The sequence below is a fragment of the Streptopelia decaocto genome, assembly GCF_964273445.1.
Source record: "Streptopelia decaocto genome assembly, chromosome: 17".
NCBI lineage: Eukaryota > Metazoa > Chordata > Aves > Columbiformes > Columbidae > Streptopelia > Streptopelia decaocto.
This window is the reverse complement of record NC_138672.1, coordinates 8,848,136-8,872,577: the sequence shown is the minus strand read 5'-3', so window position 1 is coordinate 8,872,577 and position 24,442 is coordinate 8,848,136. Positions and strand designations below refer to the sequence as shown.

Here is a 24,442-nt window from a genome sequence, read left to right as displayed (position 1 = left end):
CAGTAGAGATGATTAGGGATGTCTGAAATAAGAGGTTTATTTGTTTTTTCCCTAGGATGTCTTACTGCTCTCTCCTTCCTATGTTACTGCAGCTTTTGTCTCTGCTCACGTTTATCTGTGTAACCAAGAAGCACATGTCAGTGAGAGTATGTGTGGCTTTTTGAATGTGTTTGAAATAATTCTCCTCTAGAAAGTGGTTGTGGTCTGTTTGCCATGAGAAGAGTAGCTGCAGTTCTGATGTGAATTGAAATATCAAATGTTTATGGAAGATGACACAGCAAAGCTGTTTACCATATGGTAAACAAGACAGAGTGATACTAGACCACTTTTTCCCTGCAGTTTGCTTGGGGAAAAAAATAAAATACAATAACGCAATTTTTGTATTCTTCTGTATTTCATATGTGCCTTTGACAGCATGACAGTACTCTTAGCTGGGTCATGGCATACAAGTATAATATTAATTATTATTTATATTGAGCCTGTTATCTTGACACTTCCATACAAAACTGAGGTCCCAGTCAGGTACATGTAGTAAGGGACATAGTGAGACACTTTTAAGATTCAAAGTGCAGATCACTTCAAGTTAGGATGTTTCTGGTGGCATCTTTAGTTTACAACTGTTCACAGCACCTCCCACTGCCCATTATTTCATTTCTCTGGTCTGAGGTCCCCTGACAGCTGTCAGCCGCTCTTGATTGTGAGATTTTAGACTCACCATTGCAGCAGTGCAGAGGCTTGTAAGCTGACTCAGTGCCAGCCCACATGGATCTAGAGGCAAAGCAGCTGTGTTTACGTAGAGCTGCGAGCTATGGGTTTAGTAGCTTGGATCAGTGCATTCGTTGGAGTCCCTGCATCACATCCTAGCTGTTCCCTCACTGTATTCTTATGCTGCCCCATGTGTTTTCTTTTCATGAAGATGCTCTCTGAGCCAGATAAAGCAAAAACCAGTCCTGTAGAGCTTGCTGGCTCTCTGCTAGATTTGAATTTAGGACTTGCTGTTCCACTGTCTCTTGGGTTTTGAACTGTGCCTATCATCAAGATAAAGTGTTTGAGGGAACAAAGCAGATGGGGTAAAGAACCTGTGTTAAGACACTTCTGCTATTGATAGTGTTCGAACATGCCTACTAGAAGTATCTGTATTTACACATTGTCCTCTTCTTCTCATTTGATCTAGGTTGTATGGTTGGACCCTGGAAATGGGATGTCAGTCCCGTTCAGGGAGCATAAAGGAAGAAAGAAAATCTCCCAGCTGCTGTGACAGCGAGTGAGAGCAAGAGCAGGAAAATGTCGGCAGTCACATCAGCAATCCAGGCTCCTCAGGGCCCTGTGAACCCACCGCCTCCGGAGGTCACTAATCCTAACAAGCCTGGCCGGAAGACCAACCAGTTGCAATATATGCAAAATGTTGTGGTGAAGACCTTGTGGAAGCATCAGTTTGCTTGGCCTTTCTACCAACCTGTTGATGCAATTAAATTGAATTTGCCAGTATGTATCTGTCACCTTCTGCTTGGTTTTCTGATCACTAGGTCAGAATGGTTAGGTTGCTTTGGGGGATTTCCTTGAATGCTCTTAAGACTCACTGAATAAGAAGGTGATGTCTTTCAGAGCTCGAGAGGTGCAGGTCTCTGAAGAAGGAAACTGGTTCTCAGTTAAGGAAGAACACGCAGACAAGCTGTCTTAGAGCAACTGAAGTGTAGTGCTTTGTTTGTAGCTTACCTCTGTTTAGTTTTATGCGTCTTCACCACTTGCTCCACCTCTGTTCAGTAAGAGAGTCTTAAAGCCCACCCCCTTCTGAGGATTTGGCATTGCGCTTGATGTAACTTGTGTTTTCGATAGACTTTCCTGGATTTGCCACTGACTTCAGTGTTGAGGAAGACAGGAGAAGCTAATTACCAAGGATACCTTGGAGCTAGATATTTTCAAGTGCTGTACTGGAAGTAGCAAGAACAGAACAGTTGTTTTTACCCATCTGTGCCTTGTGACATAGACATATATATATATATATATATATACACACACACCATGTCTCTGTCAGACAAGATATAGCCCAGTTATTCGTAAATGGCCAGAGTTTACTGAGCTGCTTTCTTCCAAGGAACAGAGCCACACACACTCTTTGCCTCTTCAGAGGAGTCCTGTGGGTGTAAAAACTCAGCAGTGGAGGCAAAACCCCCACCCACCCACTTCACTTAAATACAGACACCACCTCCCTCTGTGCTCAGCCAGGCAGCCCATTGCAAATTAACTCTGGCTGCTTTGACAAAGCAAGAGGGATGCAATGTAGGGAGGGAGCGTGGTTCTGGGATGTAAAGTCACGGAGAGTTCCAGCTACAGCAGGTTGTAACTCAATTTTATGGACTGGATCGGGTGTCTTTTGAACTCTGTAATGTTGATGGGTGCTATTTAAAGTGCTAGCCGAAAGGATAAAATGCTTAACACCTGTATAATATTTCTCTAGGTCTGTGTTCCTTTGTGTCTTCCTTTTTGTGGATTTAGTTTCTCTGTGAAGCATTTTGAGGTGGTTTTATGGTAGGTTACCAGGAAATTGAAAGGAGGAATCAGCTGGAAGAATAGTTGTTCTCCACGTGGTGTCTTGGGCTGGGCTCAGAGAGTGGCTGGTGTTTGTTCATGGCTTTGTGTGCACATGTGGCAGGAGGACTTGCTGCTCTTCTCTGGAACAAGAAAACTACAGCCTACAATTGTGTGTGCCTAGAGCGTCTCCAGGTTAATAACAGCCTCTACAGGTGATTGAGACCAGCCCAGAAAGAAACCAGGTTAACACGCAGAAGCCTTTTAAGCGCTGAAACACCCGAGACTGAAACTTTTAGTGCAGTCTTAGCCTGTGCTGGCACTGATAAACTTCAAGTGCCAGAGGCAGCCTTTTAAAAAGGGAGGCAGAAGCACTGTTTCCCAGGTTGCAGCGAGTCCACCGTTAAACTGAACACCTGCCAAGGCTAGTGCTGACCCTCCTGCCCCAAATTCTGGTCCTGGTTGAGCGTGAAGCTCATTACTGCAGTGTTAATTTATCTGTCAAGTGTGGCACAATCCAAAGTGGTTCCTACAGCCTCGTGAAGGGTATCAAGGCTGCAAATGGCTCCCGGGGAGAGCTGCTCAGAAAGCATCTTTTTCTCCACATGTTACTCTTAGTGCCTTCCCACTACCAGCTGTATTTATAAAAAGCTGGTAATGCCCAAATAGCCATTCGTGTGTGAGTTTGAGCATCTGTTGGGGGAGTTGTGGAAGGAATTCTGGTGCTTTGTAATCAAGTTCATAGTGATGATAGACTAAAAATCTACAATTTAGAAAATAAATTAAAGCAGAGGTTATGTTTGATTTGCACAAAAATTTGGGGATGTGTTTTTTGGGAGGGGGGAATGAGGAGAAGCTGGGACAAGAGTGAGATGTGAAGAACTCTTTGGATATCAGGGGAGATAACATCTTTCCTGTTTCTCCAACAGGATTATCACAAAATAATAAAAAACCCCATGGACATGGGGACGATCAAGAAGCGCCTGGAACATAACTATTACTGGAGTGCCAGTGAATGTATGCAGGATTTCAACACCATGTTTACAAACTGTTACATTTATAACAAGGTAAAAAGCCCAGAAAAGCCTTTCTTCATCTGATACACTGCCTAGAAAAGTCCCACCTCCAATTGTTAGAGTGCAGGTTTTGAACAGGACCGGCCTGCTCTGCTCTGGGCTCTCCTTGCAAGGATTTGAAGTGCCACCAATTGCAACCACGTTACTTGGAAATGCACAAAGCTGTCTTTGTGCTCTGCCTTTCTTCCCCAAGACTAGTTAAAATGGCAAATCTACCTTTTAATTATAGGTAGATTTCTGCTTTGGGGTTAGGCAGCAGGTTTTTACTACTTTTATTTTCAGTTAGGAATTCTTTAAGATGAGCTACAGTTTATGCAGTGCTTGGCAGGTATTCTGTGCAGCATTAGTGATCTGTGTTACACTGGCTGTCTAGCAGTAAATAGTAGCTCTTGGCAGCGCAGCGCAGAGAAGTTCAGAACATACACCTCTGTTCTCTGCCCATGTCTGGTCTATACTTGCACACCTTTAGATTGCTTATTATTGTTTTGGGTTTGGCTTGTTTGCAGTTTTGTTAGGTTGTTAAAAGCCTCTATTCTTTGTATTATGTTTTCTACAGTGGTTTGTCATCATTGACCCGTGCTGGAGAAGCAAGCTGAAATAAACAGATTAATTAGTTTGAGCCACAGAGTATGTGTTTACACACTTCTCTTGGACCTGCTGGCAAGGAGGGGAGGACAGCTCATCTGTTCCAGTTTGCTGCTTCCACGCTGATGCGCAGGGTGCTAGTTAGCAGGCTCCTGCTGGGAATCCTGAGAACTCTCTGGATGCAGTGTACTTAGAGGCTGTAATTATTGCGTGCTAGACCAGGATAGGAGAGCAGGAGGGTAGCATTGCAAGGAGGGAAAAGAGCTGGTCTGTTTATTCTCAGAGATTGAATACTATAATTCATTTGAAGAGTGTTGATCATTGGGGTTTGCTTCTAAGATATGCATGATACAACATAGGCTGTATTTGTCTTTTTTGCAGCCCACAGATGACATCGTTCTTATGGCCCAAGCCCTGGAGAAGATATTTCTGCAAAAGGTTGCCCAGATGCCTCAAGAGGAAGTTGAGTTATTACCCCCAGTTCCTAAAGGCAAAGGTCGCAAGCCTTCGGCGGGCACACAGAGCACAGGTATCAACCCAGTCTGGTGACAGTAAATGTTGGGAGCCTGTTGCTGAGGCCTGACCCACCTTCCAAGCTGCATGGCTTTGCAGATGGTGAGGCTGGGAAGGGAGCATGTAGTCTAACTGTTAAAGCAGTGCCGAATGGAGCTACAACTTCATCCAAACTCACAAACGTTTGTGATGATGTGTCTTTTCAGCATGCTTTGATAAAAGCTGCTATAAAAACGTAGAGGAGTATTGCTCCTTGGTTATTAGTTACTCAGTTTTTTCCCCTTAACTTTATACTAGTAGGCCGTTCCTTGACAGTGCAAATCTAGAAGAGACATTTGCCTGGTTCTCAAGAGGCTTGCGCTCTACTCACACCTCTGTTTCTTTCATTGTATGACTTGTGGCAAATCCAAAGCACTTCAGACTTTTGGGTGTTTAGCTGGCAGTAGGGGAGTGGTTGTTACCATTTGTCATACGTAGTTAAAACACTCCCAAATTGAGTTCTGTGCGGGACAGCAGCTGTCTAAAGGAGCCATGTCCCTCCATTCGCTCTTCTGCTGAGTGCAAAGTAGCTCTGAGAACACGAGAGGGGTGAAGACTCTCCCAGAGCAACACATTCCATGCGCAAAGCTTGAAATGCTTTGCTTGCACATGGCTGGCCTAAAACTTGTGGTACAAGAACTTAGGTCAGTGATTCCTCTTATTTTTTTTGTTAAACCCTGGGTAAAAATCACAACGTGTCTTTTGCGATCTTGTGGCTCTGGCCTGGGAACCTTTTGCCCAGCCCACGATTGCACAGTCCAATGACACCAGTGTCACTTTGTTCCCGATGTCTTGTCAGCACTTGTAACCATCAGTACATTGCAGCGCGTTTTCCCTTTGTCGTTTGAAAGGAGCGCAGCAAGCAGTGGCCGTGTCTTCCGTCTCCCCGCCGGCCCCGTTCCAGAACGTTCCTCCAGCCATGTCACAGACGCCTGTCATTGCCGCCACCCCCGTGCCAGCCATCACCGCTAATGTCCCACCTGTCACTGCCCCTCCTGCCGCTGCTCCCCCTCCACCTGCCGCTCCGATAATGCCCGTGGTGCCTCCTACGCCACCGGTAGTCAAGGTAAATGGAGAACTCAACCCCTTCCTCTTCAGAGAGCAATATGGCCCAGCAGTGCTTTATTTTTGTCCCCTCACTGCTGGTTATGTACATTCCTTCTCTTCGCATTTGACTCCTTGCCTCTCTGGCCATCATTGTCCCTTTGGGGTGTGCTCAGACAAGTGCTTGCTGTTATGTCTGAGAGGGCTGAAGAAAGTTTTGGCAGTTTTACCTCACCCAAGCTGAGGTGAAATCACCTGTAATTACTCCAGGCTCTTCTCTGACCATGGCCTTAGCCAGTGCTGATGCTCCATGAACCAGAAGGCTCTTGGAGCTTTCCCCCATTTTGCACCACGTAGCTCAAAGTATCTCTTCCCTCTAACTGACCCACTGGTACTATTAATTTAAGGTTTGTGGACTCCAGCACTAGGAATGTCCCTCTCTGCCATAAACCAGTTCAAGACAAGCCTGTCACTCCTGTTGGAGGAGACTGATGTTGCCTGAAGGTTTTGGGTGCATTAGTTCTGTCTTCCTTACTGAGTAATCTTTTGGGATTGGTGTTTTGCTTATTTATTATGTTAATTTATGGGTAAATTAAAACATTGCTCTAAATAATTGGAATTTTCCGAGCAAGCCGTGTTTTGCTTTAAAAATGATGAAAGCGTAGCTCAGAGAAATCTGTGTTTTTTCTAAACTGGGAAATTAACTGCAATAGTATTGGTGTTTTCTGATGTGAGGTTGCATGGACCAGCAGAGTCACAGAGTTGTTTTGCTTATTTAACCTTAGAATGTGGGAATTATTAGAGAAATTGTGAGTCAAATCTTCTTGCAGCTAAGCTGTCCTCTTCAGGAGCCTGTCTCGTACTTCAGTTTCTGTCCAAACAACTTGCTTCTGAGAATTAATTTGACTTTAAAACTCAAAGGTGAAGCCAGAAGTGAGTTTGCCAAATACACGCTGCAAAATTAATCTTGCTTGGGATTTACTTAAGATTTCCCTTAGATTTCCCTAAGGAACTTTTTCCCCTTTCTCTCTCTCCAGCAAAATAAATCCTTCATAGGAGCACGAGAGAGCTGACTGGACAGTCACAGCTTGAATTTATGTGAGATGGGTTTTATTTGCTTAAGGCGAAATCATTAAATCTTTGCTTTTGTCCATAATAAGCAATCTACCTTTGCACACCCACTAAATACAAGTGAGTGAGGGCTTATGGGTCTTTGGTGATTAATATGCTTTGGTTCAGAACTTATAGCCTGATCCTGCCACTGGGGACTCAGACATGTGGTTAAGTTACTGACACTTACTAAGTCACGATGCATCACCTGAGCTGCAGTAATCGACCGGGCGCACTCCTTTCCCTTGGCAAACATGAGGTAAGAGTCCTTAGTTTAAATCTCAGTGAAATACATAGAGCTAACACATTTTGCATCGTGTTTGGGGTTGGGTTGGAGATGTGCAATGGCTGGTTACTGTGGCTCAGATGACATGTAGTAATACATCGTGTTATAGTCACTGAACTGCGTGTTGAATCCTCTAGTCACAAGTCCCATTTATCCCAGTGAAGTAATTGTATTTTCTGTCAGAGGACAGGCAGATCTCAAAAAATAACGATGAATTGTGCTAGGCTTCTGCTAGCATAGCGTGAGAGCTGGGCATGTACTGATGAAATCTGTCCATCTGCTGTTTCAGAAAAAGGGAGTGAAGCGGAAAGCAGACACGACAACCCCCACCACCTCTGCAATCACTGCCAGCCGAAGCGAGTCTCCCACAACCCTCTCGGACCCCAAACAGGCCAAAATCATCGCTCGACGGGAGAGCGGCGGCCGGCCCATCAAACCACCAAAGAAGGACCTCGAAGATGGAGAGGTCCCCCAGCATGCAGGGAAGAAGGGCAAACTCTCTGAGCACCTCAAGTACTGTGACAGCATTCTCAAGGAGATGCTCTCCAAGAAGCATGCAGCCTATGCATGGCCCTTTTACAAGCCTGTTGACGCAGAGGCCTTGGAATTACATGACTATCACGATATTATCAAACACCCCATGGATCTCAGTACTGTTAAAGTACGTCCACATTTACCACCTCTTTTGCAGGGTGTCACAGCCCTCTGATTGCAGAGGACTGGCTCCTTTTGGGGGAGGGGGAAGGGACAGGGGTGCAAAACTGAACCTGTTTGGATATCATCTGGATATTTTTATATTTTGCTTCCTTCCCCTCTCCTTTTTTTCCCATAACCTGGGACATCTTTTTTTTTTTCTGCCCTGCAAAGCAGACTGTATGATGGCATCCTCTCCTCTTTGTGGATAGTCTGGCTGTTTAAACTTGTATCCTTGGGATTGTGTTGCACCCTGAGAAGAAGAGGTGCTGTATTTCATAGGATTCAATTGATAGTATCCCATTTCCAGAAACTGCTGCCTGTCTACTTGTTGGCATGATGTGTGGTCCCGATAGGCTTACACTGAGCAATTCCAACCGCAACGTGATGATCACCTGGTACTCAGGGAGGGGAGGAAATACTGTGATGCTTGTGTGGTTCATACCTGGCTCTTCAAGAGCTTAGCTTAGTATGGCCCGATATTCAAGGTGTTTCTCCCAGTAGACTGGGAGGTTTCTCTGAATCCCTCCTAAATACCAATGGAGCAAAGCTGTGTGGTTTTTTTTTCTAGTTCTCATCTTCTGCTTGTCAGCTGGCCATTGGAACTGGTGGTGTTGGAGGTGAGACTTTCTTCGATGTGCAGGAAGTATTTCTGCTGGCTGTCACTGGCACACCGAAAGTGTTTTGCTGCCACTTGAGCCAGTGTCTGGGATTGTCTTAAATGCCCAGGTGACAAAAGGGCAGCTGCATTCATGATTCTTCTTGTGTTCTTTGGCAAATACGACGTCGTACCTGGAAGGAGCGTGCCGTGCTCTGATGTGCTGTGCCATTCAGCTGTGGTGGTGCAGGGGTTCTTACTGCAGATGGGGGATGCAGGTGCACAAGTCATGCAAAACAGGGGCCTGCAACCACTTGGCAAACAGACAATTTCTTTAAACCTGGGTCTTTTAAATGCAAATGGAATCTAGTGTTAGCTGCTTTTTCCTTTTGGTAGGAGTAAGTGGAGCTACGGTTTCGTACAGAGTGGTAACATACGCATAAAATCAGTTAAGTTCTAGAAATGCTGTGAACTGTTCTCTAAACCCAAGTCATTCAGTCCCAAGCAGCAAGAGAAGTGGACAAAAGTGAGAGTGGAAAAATAAAGCAACAATGTGCAAATGTTTAGTGCCTGATACTTATCCTCACTACACTAGGAAACAACATTATAAGTTCATAAAGGGTGAATTCTGTATCTGTTCTCTATCAGTTGGACTTTTAAATCAAAAGTAGGTGTTGTAGTAACTGTAAATACCTGTCTTGCTGTAGGAATTGCCAGATTCATGCATGGTGTTAGCAGAAAGTCACAGGTTGTGATCTTTTCTGCCCTTTCAGATTCACAGGGTGTGCTGGTTTGACTGAAATGGAGCTTGTTTTCTTAATGCAGTGAGAAACTTCTCTTTTTCATAGCCAGCACAGTCATTGTTTTGCATTTAGTTTGAGAATAAGAAGATAGCACCCTGGGAGAGGGTTAATGTTTTCTTCAACTCCTCAGTGTTTGGGATTTGATATGGAAAGAATGTGAGAACTCATTGATGTCTTGGTGGTTGTCTGGGAGACCAAGGACGACTTTGCCCATCTGACTCCAGATGCAAGTTGGCAAAATTCATGGCCAGCGTTAGCAGGAAGTCAGAGTTAGGTGGTCATGATATTTTCTGCCCTTTCAGATTTACAGGACAAATACACCCAAGCAGCACATAAAAATCTATGTTTAAGGTACTCCTGTAATTGTAACTTGGTTGCTTGTTGACTCATGCCCTTTCTTTCCATGTTTACATCAGTTTCTGATCCAGCAAACCCTTTTTCTAAATGACTCTATTTTCTAATAGAATGTGGGCCCTGGCAGATTTATATAGTACTATTTAGAAAAAGAAAACAACCCAAATTTAGAATCTTGAAGTGTTTAAACTGTTATGGAACAATATCAGCTTCTTTGGTTGTCTGGTGTTTGTTTGCTTGCTTGTTTTAAAAACCAGAAACTCTGGATGTTATTTAGGAACTAATAAGCTTGATCAAACTACTGTTCTCTTAGAGAAATGTGATTTTTTTTTTTTTAGGCTGTTCTGAGCTGTCTCCAAGATGCACGTGTCCTCCATGCGGTTGCTACAAATGCCTTTTGCTTATGGCTTTTTTCCCCTTTCCCTTTTGGCTTGTTTGTTTGCAGAAAAAAATGGACAGTCGCGAATACCAGGATGCACAAGGTTTTGCAGCAGATATTCGGTTAATGTTCTCTAATTGTTACAAGTACAATCCTCCAGACCACGAAGTGGTAGCGATGGCCAGGAAGCTCCAGGTAAAGGTGTTGGCAAATGCGACTTCCAGAGTACATTTAGTTCAGCTACAAGGTGTCAGTTTGGAGATCCAAGCATGGATCTGCTCTTGGCACCAGCAAGGGAGAGAGAGTTGGTGATTTCTCCAGCCCATGGAAAGAGCGACGTTCTCTGCTGCAGAACTGTTGTGCTCATCATATGGCACGGCCTAAAGCCACATTCTGCTCCAAAAATGTTATAATTGTCGCTCTATAAAGTAATGAGATAATTTTCTTGGGCTTATGGAATATGTTTGCCCATCTGTACATTATTATTTCCTTGTACAGCAGCTCGTGTAGTGCAGTAAGACCCTGACCCATAGTGGGGTGTCTGGTGTGTTTAAAAGGCCAAAGTGTGGTCTTGGTGGCGGAGGCTCCTTTCGTCACCAGTTTTTCCTTCCTCTTTGTAGGATGTCTTTGAGATGAGGTTTGCAAAGATGCCCGATGAGCCCGCAGAGGCCCCACCTCCGCCTCCACCAACAGCACCAGTGGTGAGCAAAAGCACAGAGAGCAGCCACAGCAGCGAGGAGAGCTCTTCTGACTCGGACAGCTCGGACTCGGAAGAAGAGCGAGCGACTCGGCTGGCAGAGCTCCAGGAGCAGGTATTGCAGTGGCCAAGCTGTGTGTGTCTGTGCAATAGAAAGGGCAGAGCAAGAGGAAGGGTTTAATTTTGTTCTTAAAAATCCCATCTAGGCCAGGATGCAGCAAAGCAATCTCCTTTCCGCCAGCTAAAGGGGAAAAATGCTCAGCTGTGAAATAAGTGCATGTTTGATGTGATGTTTATTTTCTTTGACATAGCCATTCTCAGTGCTGATGATCTGTGCTTCCTTCTGGGATCCCAGCACATGAATGAAGGTGTACACAATGCCAGGGATCTTGGAAGAACAGAGACCCCCATTTTATGTGTGACCTCAGGCGTAACAAAATCTGGCACAAGCTTCCTGTGCAATATTGTCCTCCAAGTACCCCATCTCTAGAAGTGAGCTGTTCTGACTGTTGTGGTTGCAAATGCCTAAGTCACAACCTTTCTTACTATGCAGATGCTATGGCGTTTTTGTGTGCTACCATAATATAACAAAGCACTAATAAAATAGCTTATCCGGTGTCTCAAAGCAAGCTAGTAGGAGAGCCACAAAGTGAACCCAGGATTTCAGAGACCAAGTTGTCAGGACTCTAGATGGAGCTATTAAGCTTAATTTTTATTTGCCCCTATAAAACAAGAACACGTTTTCATTTGGGTCAGGTTCTGCATACTTGCACTGCAGTTTTTTTAAAGAATTTCAACTCAAACAAAATCTCCTGAGTTCAATCACTAGACTGCTTGATCGATGACTTTGGAATGTACTTACACATTGGGGTGTAGAGGAAGGGTGTGTGGAGGCATCAGCTCTCTTGCCTTGAACTCTGGTTAATTTTTCCCCTGTTCTCCCCCAGCTAAAGGCCGTCCATGAGCAGCTAGCTGCGTTGTCACAAGCGCCAGTGAACAAACCAAAGAAAAAAAAAGAGAAGAAGGAAAAAGAGAAGAAAAAGAAAGATAAAGAGAAGGAAAAAGAAAAGCACAAAGTAAAAGCTGAGGAAGATAAGAAACCCAAGGTGGCTCAACCACCGAAACAAACCCAACAGAAGAAAGCCCCAGCAAAGAAAGCTAACAGCACAACCACAGCTAACAGGTAAGAGCCTTCTGCATGTTGTCTTAAAGGGGATACCAAGAGCTTCCAGCCCAGTTCTTCTGTCCCCATTGGATTCCTGGTGAAGCTCAGTTGTCACAGCAGTTAATTTGCTGCTGAATCGTGTCCCTATTCCCAGACAACTCCAGGGAGTCTTTAAGTTAGAGCTGGCACTGGAACAGTCATATTTCCACTGCCCGTCTCTCTTAAGAGTCCATGCCTGATCACTCTCAGATAAGGTTTTGGTTTTTGCCTTTTGTGCAGCCAGCACGAATGTGCCATTCCATTGCTGCCCCCCTGCTGCTACATGGGCTTGTTGTCATGCCTTACGGGGCTAAAATATAATAGGAGTAGAACAGCTGATGTCAGATTTCTGAACTTTTTCAGAAGTTGTGGTGCTGTTTAAGCCATCTGGCTAGAGGTTCAAAGCCAAGAGCATTGGGATGTTTGTTCCAAGGCGGGGGTAGAAAAAAGGAGTTATTGCATTTATATACCCATGAATGTTTCCATACTTACCAACCCCCCAGGCAGCCCAAGAAGGGAGGCAAACAGGCATCTGCAACCTACGATTCAGACGAAGAGGAGGAAGGTCTACCCATGACCTATGATGAGAAACGACAACTCAGCTTGGACATCAATCGCCTGCCTGGAGAGAAACTGGGCAGGGTGGTGCACATCATCCAGTCACGGGAACCTTCCCTCAGAGACTCCAATCCCGACGAGATAGAAATAGATTTTGAAACATTGAAGCCCACAACTTTACGAGAACTGGAGAGATACGTGAAATCTTGTTTACAGAAAAAACAAAGGAAACCGTTTTGTAAGTTACCTCCTGGGACACGTGTTCCCCCACCAGCTCTTGGGCTCAGCTTTGGAGTCAGGGCATGTGTATTGGGATTCTATAATCCAGCTGTTGGGTATGTGATGACAGGCATTTTTAGAGATTCTTTTCTCCCAAGAAAATGTACAGAAACTTTCTATTGTTCTGTTCTTTCTTCCCATGATGTCATGCCGTGGAGACCTGGAGGACTATTGTGTTCCTCCACAAGACCCATGTGATACCTTTATTACTTATCTAGAATCTAGAAGGCACTATAAAGGTTTCAGTCTCATTGTGTTAGGTGTTATGTGCACACATCTGGAAGGATCAGTTTCTTTTCCTGAATAGTTTAGCATCTAATTAGGAAGGAAACAAAAAGCGTGGTTGGGATCTGAAACACCAAGGGAATAAATGACTTGCACAAAGTCACCTGAGCACCCTGCGGATTCTGGCTGTAAGTGTCCAAATTGTGCATTCACCCCAAAAACGCCCAGAAGGTCTCTCTTAAAAAATGCATGTTACAGTATGATGATTGGATGAAGGGGACAACTTCATGTGTTGTCGTCCATCTGGGGTGTGCAGTTGCTGTGTGGGCACATGATCTTACCAGTGTCACTGCAGAGTGGTTGCACAGATTTACATACCCTGTAAAATAGCGATGTCCACTCTGTTTTTCACCTGCAACCATGCAGTTTCAGAAATTGTGCGTTCCTCCTCCACAGCTGCAAGTGGAAAAAAGCAAGCAGCAAAGTCAAAAGAAGAGTTAGCTCAGGAAAAGAAGAAAGAACTAGAAAAACGGTTACAGGATGTCAGTGGGCAGCTAAACAACAACAAGAAACCTGCAAAGAAAGGTAATGGCTTTGGTTTTACTGTGCTAAGAGTGCCCAGATAGTTGCGTATGTATATAGACTTCCTCACCAAGGCAGAACTGCTGCTGCCTTGGAGACTTGGGTTTATCTCTGTGACAGTTACCCCAGCTGGTCACTGAGCTGCTCTGTGGGGGCTGCTTTGGTCCCTGTTCCGGTGAAAGCTCCTCCCAGGTTGTAAATGCAAGGTGTCCTGCAGGTAATTCATCCTTCAGAAGGAGGAGGGTTGTCTGCTCTGTGTTAGCCTGCGCAGGACTCCGCACACACACCAGCAGCGCAGAGCAGCTAAAGGATGGGTTTTCTCCATTGTGGGATTAAAAAAGCCCAAGCCCCCACGTAGTGCAATAGTGTGAAAAATGATACAAAAGGTTATTTCAGTGCAAGCCAAGCTGCTTCAAGCTTTGCACAAGTCAAGTGGGGTTTTCTTGGGCTGGGAGGTTGCACTGAAGCACGCAGGACTGTGGATGCAGCTGCTCTGCTCTCCTGTGTGCATCCCAAACTTTCATGGTCACCTGCAGCATGAGAAACCTTGATATCCACTGGTGTGGTGGGCCTTGTTGCAGCAAGCGAAGGCTGCAGGTGAATAACCTGCCCAGGCAAAACAAAGTTGTGAACGAAGCCACAGAGCATGAAGGCTGGTGGCAAACCTTCTGTAGTTCAGTTCCTCGCAAGTAACCACGTCGCTGCCTTCTTCCCCGCAGAGAAATCCGGCTCGGCTCCCTCGGGAGGCCCTTCCCGGCTCAGCAGCAGCAGCTCCTCCGAGTCCGGGAGCAGCAGCTCCAGCGGCTCCAGCTCGGACAGCAGCGATTCGGAATGAGCTACGGACACTTAGACACAAAACACAAAACGGACATCACCCTCACCGATGCTCTGCAGTGTTCCTTTTTCTTAATATATACTGCTCTTGTTTCACAGTGGTCAGGTTTTTTTTCTTCTCTCTCTGACTTTTTTATTTTTTAATTCAGTGTTATAAAAGTTATCTTCCATTTTTTGGGGGGCTGTCTTTTAATAGGTCAAAGATCTTTGCGCGTGTGTGTGTGTTGACTAGACTTTATGACAAATAGTTCCCTTTGCATAAAGTCTCTAAAATACATTTTAACTGAAGAAGATTGGTTGAAAATGGAAGAACTTTTGAGCTCTTAGCAGGAGATAAATAGAAAGTTCTGCAAGGTTTGTAGTACATTTCCCTCCTGCCCCTTCCCTCTCCCCAGAATGTTCTCTTTAATAAGCCTGCCTGGGTCACACAAGGTAAAAAAACTAATCTTTTTTTAAAAGAAATCTCTGTAAAATGGTACTGTATCTGAAAGATGTTAGCTTTTGAACTAGTTGGTGTATTTGTTATTAGCACTAGTATTCTTAATCTCAAAGTCTACAGTGTGATGAAAATGTCAGATGCTATCATCTTTTTACATAAAAACAAAAAATCAAAAAATTCTCATGTACTGTGGATTGCTAACATGCTTTTTTTTAATCTTGGTAGAGGCAAGGGCACCCGTTCAGGAAGGTATTTGAGCATGAATGTATTACAACTTCAAGCACATGAGCAATATATAAGTCACTGAATTTATTTTTTTTCACTAAAATTTCATTTTTCTTGGGGATATGTTGCAAAAAAAGGAGCAAGGGACACTCAGTTTTTTAACATCAAATAGATAATTTCCAGGAAATGGACACTCTGTATGAAAAGTTTTCGTTTAATTGAAACCAGTCTCTGGCTGGAAGTTCACAGCTGGACCCCAGAGTGATCCTTGCAGAGTGACCAGGGCAAGTTATGCGCTCGTTATTAGACACGTGCTTAATTACTTTCTCCATGACAAGCACCTCAGTCTGGGCTTAAAATAAAGGAGCGCTTGAGCTCCACCTGAGGCTGAGCTGGCAGGAGATTTGCAGAGGGATGTTGTGTGTGTTTGGTTTTGGTTTTGTTTCCTTTTGTTTCCCCTCCTTATTTCAGCAGTGAGCTCCTAGGAGAGGAATATGCTACTGCATGTCATGCAGGGGGACAGGTTTCCAGGCATTGAAATGCTTACACCTCAATACAAAGGAAAAAGAGGAAAGGGAGAAAAAACCAGACCATTTTTTTAAGGCTTGCAGTTTTAGTCCAGCCTTACATTTTGACTTGCATTGCTGCAATACAGTCTGCTTTCACTGTCCCTAATTTTGTGTATATACAAGTACTTTATTTATTAAACACCACTGGTCATTTAAAACTTACTAAAAAATAACCAAACCAAAGCTGCGTTATGCAGGCTAACAGAAATGCAGGCTTTTCAAGTGGTTTGAATCAGATTTAAAAAACAAAGTGAAACAAAAACAAACCCCCACACAACAAAAAAGCAAATAAAAATCTGATACTTTATTTAAATCCAATGGACTTTATACCAACAGGTGCTACATTCCAGTCTGTCTTGTGTCTGGTGCTCTGTCATGTTTGGGATGTTCTTTATCTTTTCACCCCAGCCCCATTTTTTCCTGTTTTATACAGATTTCGGAGACGTACAGGTAGATACAATTCCTTGATACAGCACATTATTATATTTCCTGTAATATTTCCAGGGGTCTCTTTTGCCCCCACTTTATTCTTTTGTAGAACAGTGGGTTTTTTCTTTCACGATCCAATTTTAGGAAAACACCACTACTATAATTATATAAATTTTGTAATCTGAAGGGCAGAAAGTTATTGTAAATTCTTTCTATCATAAAGAGATTTGCACTTCTAACCACATCCACACTCACCTGCCTGTCACTTATTGCCCATCACCTGAGATTTTAGACACAAACACTTAGACACTTAGGAGACGGAATTAGCAAGAATTTTATTCTTGCATATGTATATATTTATATCTGTCTTTCACAGATCAGCCTTTGAGTGCTCAGACGTGCATCTCCTACAGCTGACGTGTCTCTGTCCATGTCTTATCTGTGTAGTGACAATAACATGCTCCCCACAGTTTGCTGTAGAAAAAACTCCCCCTTTTTTGTTTTGGTTGGTGTGTTTTGGTTTGGTTTTGTTTTTCCAAAGTGCTGGGAGTGCTGCTGTGAGCCACCGAGATCCTCCTGGAGTTTGCTGGGTATCCTGGCTCCTTTTGCAGCCTCCAGGGCGCTGGGCCCATTGGCAGGAGGCTCTCACGTCTTTGCAGATAGTTTCCCGTAGTATTTGCAAGTGGATGAACTAGGGTGATTCTTACTGAAATTAATATTTTTTCTTTTAACAGTGGAGTTATTTTTAGTTCCTATACTTTTTAAAAATTCTGCCCTTAACAAAAACTTCACCTAGACAGATCCTTAGTAATATATTTTCAGAATTTACTATGAGGAAATGTAATATGCACCTAATTAAGAGCTTAGGTTTTTTTTTAAGGAGATTGGGTTTCATCTGTGCTTCTCCTATTGTCTGAGACTCGCATTATCAAAACCAACTGATATTATGGTTAATTGCAACCAAGTCAATACCGTGACAACTCTAAACAAGCTCCCAGTTTTCCCGGCTGGAAACCTTTTCCCGTGCGCATTAACCTGAGCTGTGCCCTTGATGTAACGCAGTGCAGAACAAACCCAGCGGCGGCTCTCGCCAGCGTCACCGCCACCTGAAGCCTGGGGACCCGGCTCTGCAGCACCTTGGACATCGGGGACAACCGGCGTACAGATGTTCCCCTGGGACACCGAGGTCTGTCCCCCTGACACCAGTGGGAAGGTGAGAACCAAAGGGCTGGGGACCAAGTGTGAAGTGATGGAAAGCGGCCTGGCCTGGGACTGTCTGCAGTGCCAGAGGATCCTGGGTTTATGTGGCAAACTTGTCCTTGCTTGGGGATTTGCAAGATAAACAAGCAACCAAAACCACCAAGGAATATGAAAAACCACCCGCGTATCTTTGATAACACCCAACTGCGACTTGGGCTGCTGTTCAGTAGTAACTTCTGTCACCGTGGAACACAGGGTGTTCCTGATGAAATGGCAGTTCAGAGGAGAAATCCATTTCAGTGTGACCGTCATTTCAGGAAAGAAACTGCTGACTCTCAATTTCAAAATGTTGTTCTTACGCTTTTTCATTTTCACGTTGTAGTGCTCGTTATCTCCGATATGTCAGTAGTGGTGCCTCTTGTATCTCCAGGAAAGAAGAGATGTTTTCAGTCCATAGTAAGTAGCAGCAGCCCTTAAATGAGTTGGAAACTGAAACAATAGAGCATTTATTTAACTGAGTTTGTATTGCATGACACGTCAGTACAGATGTAATGAGAGATCTTTAAAATGATCAAACATTTAACATTTGAAATAACATTTTAAAACTTAAGAATTAAAAAAAAAGAAATTTTTATGGTAGAATTTTTCTTGAACAAACAAAGTTTAACTTTGTTTTCCAGGGGAAACTTCACTGAAATCAGTATGATTTCATATGTATACATACGCGCAAATAGTTTTATTGAAACTGTTTTTTCTGACGAATTCCTGTTTGGACAAAACAATATCTGGCCAGACCTGTTATCAATCAACCAGCATTACTGCACCTTTAAAAACTTTGTGGAACTTTATCTGATTGTAAGGTCAGCCTGTTCCTTGGGCTGGGTGGGAGATCCGCATCCCACGGGCTCAGCCCTGATCCATCCACTAGAGGAATCTGTTGCGTACAACAGTTTTCCACGAACCAAATGTTGTCTGTACAAAATAATTTCAGTTTTGTATTGATGTGATTTTAAACTTTCCTACCGACAGGGTTTGTAACTGTAGAACTGATATTTCAGGACTGTGTAACTGTTCTTTGTGAGGGTGTATAATAGTTGCACCCACACGCACTCACCTCTGCGTGTGTATTTAAAAATACAAACTAGTTACCGGGGGGGGGTCTCTGTCCATGTTCTTGGTGTGGTAGAAGCAGACGGCATTTACCTGCTCTAGTTCTTTGTTTTGGGGACTCTTAGACCAGTTTTTAATTTTTTCCTTGTTTTGAAAGGAATAGTGTTTTATAACGTTGGGGTTGGAGCTGAGGGGAAGGGGTCGGGGCATGACCAAGAAAAACCACAACCTTTTAGTACTGGATTTTAAAGAGACACATTCTCAAACACAAGCAGTTACCACTAGGGCTAACTGTGGGCAGGTTCTGCATTGTTGAAAATAAATTTAGGGTAAGGTTTCATTACACTACAGCAGCATTATCTTGTAAAACAATGGGATGCATTTTTTTAAAGAAATGGTATTTGCATATCTTTTTAAATGTCGTTTTTAAAAATAAATAAACCACCAGCTAGGATTTGACACGGGCCACTTAACTTATCCCTGATGCTGGCATAACCAATCCAGAAAGATTTGTTGTTGTATTTTTGGTTTTGTTCTTTTTTGAGGTTTTTTTTTAATATTTAAAAAAAAAAGTTACTTTTCTGTATGATGTGCATGCAAATTTACCGTAACTCTTTTTCTTACAACTTTTTAGTGCCATTTCTAGTATATTCCTGTAAATGTCAGTTACTGAAAAGAAATGAGTCAATGTAAGTAGTTTAGCTTGTTTATTGCAATTGCTGGCCTCAAACACAACAGAATTTAAAAAAAGTTAGAAGGTAATCTTTGATGTTACTGGTAATTATGGACCCTGGTCCTGGGTATTTGTTTTGTTTTCATAATAAAAAGAAAAACTGTTTTGTGTGTGCAGTTTGATCCCGTATTTTCCCCTCTCCTCTCCCTTTCCTCGCCTCCTCTTCCCGCTGTTGCACTCGCTCCAGTTAAACCCGTAGAGCTTTGGTGGAGCAGTTGGGTGTGGAGAGTCCTAGTGCCACAAGTATTGAAATAGTTCAGAAGTAATTTTGCAAGTGCGGCTGTTGGCGCTGCTGGAGTTTTACATGAATGGGTAAAACTGCCTTCAGAGCAGGGGTGAGCCTGGGGCCTTGGGGGTCTCTGAATCCTGGTTTAGTGTAGACGTGCTCTAAATACACCTTGGTGGTGGTGAGAGCAACACTCACCTGTTTTAATGCACCAGGGCAGCCAAGGAAGGACTTTTCCTAGAAACCTACAGTCTGAAGGGGTCTTGGATTATGTGAGAATTGCATCTGATTGAGGTAAGTTCCGCTCGAGAAGAGGTGATGTTTTCCACGCAGGTGTAATGCTGACCAGTGTAAAGCCACCAAGACCTGAAGGAGGAACCGGCTGGGGTGACCAGGACATAGGAGATGGGGCTGGTCACATTCACAGCAGAGTCTTGTCATTACTGTACGGTGGCCAAGAGCTATTTTAGTCATTGGAGAGGGTTCAGGTTGGGTTTGCTGTTGGGTCTCTCAGATGCATGTCTGGCTTATTTGTAAGGTAAGGGTTACAAAAGCCACGTTTCCCCAGGGTTAATCTTTCTCTAACCCTGTTCCTGCTCGCTGGGTTTAAAAGCCATAATGTCGCTGAGGTTTCAGCAAACCTGCTTTGCTTAGTTGTATTGAAAACCCCCAAAGGAAACGTTTGTTCAACTTGTCCTTTAAAAATCTCCTGTGGGGCAACCAATGTTTACTTCAGCATTTACTAGTGAGTTACATCTAGGTGCATCAAGCTGCTTCTGACAGACGTGGAAGAGGCTGAGGACAGGGAAAACACAGCTGAGGTTCGGCTCACGCCAATATCTGTACGGACAGAGGTTGTGTGACATCCAGAGCCTGTCCTTGTCCCCTGGTGCACCTCTGAGACTTGACCAGGGCTCCTGGGCTTGAGAACCTGGAGGAGCCTCCCCCAGCCATGGCCAGTCTTCACAGGTAACGTGGTGGGACTCACCCACTGCCCCAATAATTCCTATTGGGAGAAACTGCATCTTCTGCCTGGGTGGAACTGGGAGTGAAAACAGCTGCATGTGCCAAAGTGATTAACATGCAGAAGACAAACAGCTGCTCCTGATGATGCATTCAAACCATTTTAATGCACTTTATCCAAGAGGCTACGACAGCGTTTTAAACAAGTGCATTGACACTACACGAGTGGTTTACAGAAATGCTCAGAGCAGCTACTCCACAAACCTGTGACTAATAAGGACACACAGATACGGAAATAATACAGTCACGGTCACACAGAGATGGAAGAACAAGTCACACTCTTCCTGTATTGTCGTGCCCAGCTTAATCCTGGAAGAATTTATGCACATACTCAAGTTTTTATTCTTGTATAGTCCAGTTAATGTTTCAAATAACTTAATTTTGGTTTACCAGCCGCATGAACAAAAAGAGACTGATTATACCCAAAATAATAAACTGAGAAAAAAAAAAAAAAACACAAACCCTGATTTTTCTATAAGAAAAGAAAATGAACAGCTGGTTTTGGGGATGTGCTGTTCCCTAAACTCCCAGAGTTTGCACGTTCCCCTGGGCTGCAGGGAAGGCCCTGAACCCACCTCCTGCGGTTCCAGGGGAGCTCTCGGTCCAACCTCCTGCCCGTGTCTGTAAATCATCATCTGTTTGCTCACAACTGAGCCCCGGGTGCTGCTCCACCTTCACCTGCTCGGCGCAGCGGCTCCGCTGCCACGGCTCCTGTGTCTTGCTGGTTCTGTCAATCTCATCTGATGCTTTTTCCCCAGTAGAACAACATTTATTCACCAAAATACTTCCCATCCAGAGCTAGTCCTGGCAAGATCTATTTGACTCTTTGAGCGCGCAGAGCAATGCGCAGGTTTGCAAAGCGCTGAGGCCCAACAGGTTTAATTTTATGAGCATGCGCCAAACATCAACACATGCATAAATAATACTTTAAAATACAAAAGGAGCTGCCTGTAGTTTGCAGTGACTACACGTGCCACAGATCAGGGCTGAGGACATCAAACCTCTATGATCTCGCATTAAAACAGGTTTGTTCTGCTCAGCAAACTCGAGTGTGTGTGTTCTACCATTTAACCCACACGGGAGAGGTGGAGAAGGTTCTTCACCATCTTAAAAGAAAAACTAATAAAGTGCTTGAAAAATGCAAATGATGTTTTAGATAAATATAATAGAAGTAATGCCTGTGCCTAGTTTTAGGCAGGTAAATAATCCACACTGAAGTCAACATCAAATACTGATTTGCTCAAAGTTAAGCCTATACCTAAGTGCTGCTGGATTAGGCACATGTGTGCAGGGGGATGTCCCAGGCAGGACATAAACGGAGTCTAGGACTTAAGCCCAATATTATACTTTAATGCTGAACCCTGGGCACATATTTAGCACCCCTGGAAGTGGTACTGCTTTGTTTTTAATACAGGTTTAGGGGCTTGCTGGGTTGAGCTTCTCAGTTTGATCTTGCCTTGAGCAAGTTAGGGATTCAGCTCTAACAAAACAACCCAAAAGCAATCTCCGTCCCCAAGAAATGCAACTGTAGTGTTTTTCCCCCTTAAAACCCCTCAGTTAGCTGAAACAAACACTCCCAGACACAACTTCAAAAATACATGCACTGAATCTACTATCCAACCCAAACTGGAAGATAAACTCTTCCAAGCTACTGCGTGCATTAAAACTTAAATGCGAAACGAACTTCAGTGAACTGTTTCCTTCTGCAGCAGATCTCTGGGGGCAGGTACAGAGCAGGGGGGAGTTTCCTTACGTCCCTTAGCAGATGTATTTATAGTCGCTTCCTTCCTGGTGCTTTCCTGGGCCTGTCCCTCCCTTTCGGGCGGTTCACTTGGTGATCTGTGGGAATTCCTGTCTCTCATTACCATGATACCAAACTGTGGCACCAGAGAGGGCCCTTTGCTTTGCGCAGGGTGGAACCGCAGCGCGCTTTTCCTGCCAGGTGTTTTGAAGGCTCAGGTGAAACTCTAAACACATTCTTTCCCTCTTCTCACCTACAATAAATCCCTTTGTTACCTGGTTGTAAGAGACCACTTCCAGGGCAGTCGGTAAAGGGAGGCAGGGCAAGAAGAACAAGTAACGGCCGGGTAGTTTTGCAGGTCACCTTCCTAAAACCTTGGCCTCGATGGAAACGATCTGCACTTGCCGCTTTCCCACCAGAATTCACAATGTGTAAGGACCAGCAAGTCCAAGTGCCTGCCGGGGACGGCTCCCAAATGACAGCGGGTGTTTCTCACGGTACACAAGCCACTTAGAAGCAACACATGGTCCAGCACGGACCCTGCCAAGATGCCAGGCAGCAAACACAAGCTCGTGAGTTCCTGAGCGAGACTGGTTTTGCTACACACACTCAATGACATGCAAAATCTGGTACTACCAACAGTGAAAACAACCGTAAACCTCAGACAGCCCTTCTGGCCTCATCCCACACACGCTGCTTTAGCCACAGGTCTGTTGCGAGGATGGTGCAAACCCATCTCCCCCAGCTTGATGCAAGTCTGGTTTGTCTCCACGTGTGGCTTTCTAACGCCAAACCACCGAAATTACATAATAGCACAAAACTTCGATTGCCCCGTGTCCCTGGAGACATCCAGCTTGTTTTTGTCCCGCACCAGGATGGCTTCGTTGCCGTACTGCGAGTACCACATACTCCGGCTGCGGCTCAGGTAAGTGTTGGGGGGCGCCGACTCCAGTTTCTGCTGCTGCTGCTGCCAGATGAGCATGGAGGTGTCCCGGTACCGCAGCCGCGCGTAGCCCTCGGACAAGGCCTTTTCAGGCAGGGGCACCCTCCCGTTCATCACCTTGTCCGTCATCTGCTCAGGAGAGGGAGCAGGGGTACCTGCACCCAAAAACCACAACTGGCAGCCTGGCCTCGCTTAAATAACAAGCCAGGATGGCTGAAACCTCATCCAGCGGTGATGCCGCTACATGTTTCATCTTGCAAAGGGACCACACACACGTGAGCTGCTTGTTGTTGACAGTCCCTGGAGCATCCCAGCAGGCGTGAGTGGTGGCTCCACAGCACGGGCAGGACGGGCTGAGTGGCTCTGGACGTATTTTGCTTCCCTGAAGAAAAGATCCCGAAGCTATAAGGCAGGCCTAAGAGGTCAGACCTAGGAGGTCAGCAGCACCCAGGCCTGTGCATGAACTCTCCACCGGTGCTTCACGCTGATGCCAGACTGACGGACAGTCACGTACTCAGGGATGCAGGAGAAGATGCCGCCTCCAGCCCCGGTTACGGTACCCGCGCTGGGGTACCCATCGCCTCCTGACGCCCCGCTTCAAGGCTTCAACCTGGTGGCACAGGGAGGGTCACCCCAAGGCCTGGCAGCGGGGGTCCCTGCCCTGCGCGGGCTCTTTTCCCAGCACCACCGTGCCCCCCACCTCCCGCCCGACCCCCGGAATCCCCCGACCCCTTCCACGGGCACCGCGCACCCCCCCCGGCCCCGCGGGGGCTTCCCGCACCCTCCTGCCCCTGCGCACCCCCCGCGGGGCACCGCCACCACCCCTACGGACCCCGAGGCTCCCCGCACCCCCCACGCGTGTCCCCCGCCCCCGCCGGCGCCGCCCGGCCCCACCGTTGCTGCCCGGCCCGGCCCCGGCGCCGCTCGGCGGAGCTGGCGCGGCGGCGCTTCCCGAGCGCATCACGGCGGGAGGAGCCAGAACGGCCGTCGGGGGGGCCGGGGAGACCGGGGGGGCCGCGGGCCGGGGCGGGCGGCAGCCTGGGGAGCGGCGGAGGGGATCCCCGAACGGGGTGCGTGGGTCTAGGGCATGGCAATGGGACTCCCCGAGTGGGGTGTGTGGGTGCTGGACCCAGCAATGGAGCATCCCGAGTGGGGTGCGTGGGATTATGACATGGCAATGGAGCATCCCGAGCGGGGTGCGTGGGTCTAGGGCATGGCGATGGAGCATCCCGAGTGGGGTGCGTGAGTCTAGGACATGGCAATGGGACTCCCCGAGTGGGGTGTGTGGGTGCTGGACCCAGCAATGGAGCATCCTGAGTGGGGTGTGTGGGTCGGGGACCTGGCAATGGAGCATCCCGAGTGGGGTGTGTGGGTCGGGGACCTGGCAATGGAGCATTCCGCCGAGTTGGGATTTGT

General features: G+C 45.6%; 2 protein-coding genes across 6 annotated transcripts in view; one reads left to right on the top strand and one right to left on the bottom strand.

The window, feature by feature from the left end:
* Window positions 1–19,197, top strand: part of BRD3 (bromodomain containing 3) — a 40,597-nt gene extending 21,400 nt beyond the window's left edge. For 3 of the 4 annotated variants that reach the window (XM_082067971.1, XM_082067970.1, XM_082067969.1), the window contains 11 exons: window positions 1,175–1,485; window positions 3,459–3,596; window positions 4,572–4,719; window positions 5,594–5,808; window positions 7,472–7,843; window positions 10,076–10,204; window positions 10,630–10,821; window positions 11,654–11,889; window positions 12,414–12,706; window positions 13,429–13,557; window positions 14,274–19,197. In XM_082067971.1, the coding sequence (XP_081924097.1) occupies window positions 1,285–1,485; window positions 3,459–3,596; window positions 4,572–4,719; window positions 5,594–5,808; window positions 7,472–7,843; window positions 10,076–10,204; window positions 10,630–10,821; window positions 11,654–11,889; window positions 12,414–12,706; window positions 13,429–13,557; window positions 14,274–14,389 (2,169 nt within the window). In that variant the 5' untranslated portion in view covers window positions 1,175–1,284 and the 3' untranslated portion in view covers window positions 14,390–19,197. The remainder of the gene's footprint in view (window positions 1–1,174; window positions 1,486–3,458; window positions 3,597–4,571; window positions 4,720–5,593; window positions 5,809–7,471; window positions 7,844–10,075; window positions 10,205–10,629; window positions 10,822–11,653; window positions 11,890–12,413; window positions 12,707–13,428; window positions 13,558–14,273) is intronic. The other variant, XM_082067972.1, reaches the window with a different exon arrangement.
* Window positions 19,198–20,603: 1,406 nt separating this feature from the next.
* BRD3OS (BRD3 opposite strand) lies at window positions 20,604–23,984 on the bottom strand. 2 transcript variants are annotated; one of them, XM_082067974.1, is made up of 2 exons: window positions 23,921–23,984; window positions 20,604–23,636 (listed from the first exon to the last, which is right to left on the bottom strand). In XM_082067974.1, exon 2 carries the CDS (start codon window positions 23,153–23,155, stop codon window positions 22,886–22,888), a length of 270 nt encoding a protein of 89 aa, XP_081924100.1. In that variant the 5' UTR covers window positions 23,156–23,636; window positions 23,921–23,984; the 3' UTR covers window positions 20,604–22,885. The 2 variants fall into 2 exon arrangements, with proteins under 2 accessions (XP_081924100.1, XP_081924101.1); XM_082067975.1 differs by having other exon boundaries at window positions 20,604–23,408; window positions 23,921–23,973.
* Between the last annotated feature and the right edge of the window lie 458 nt (window positions 23,985–24,442).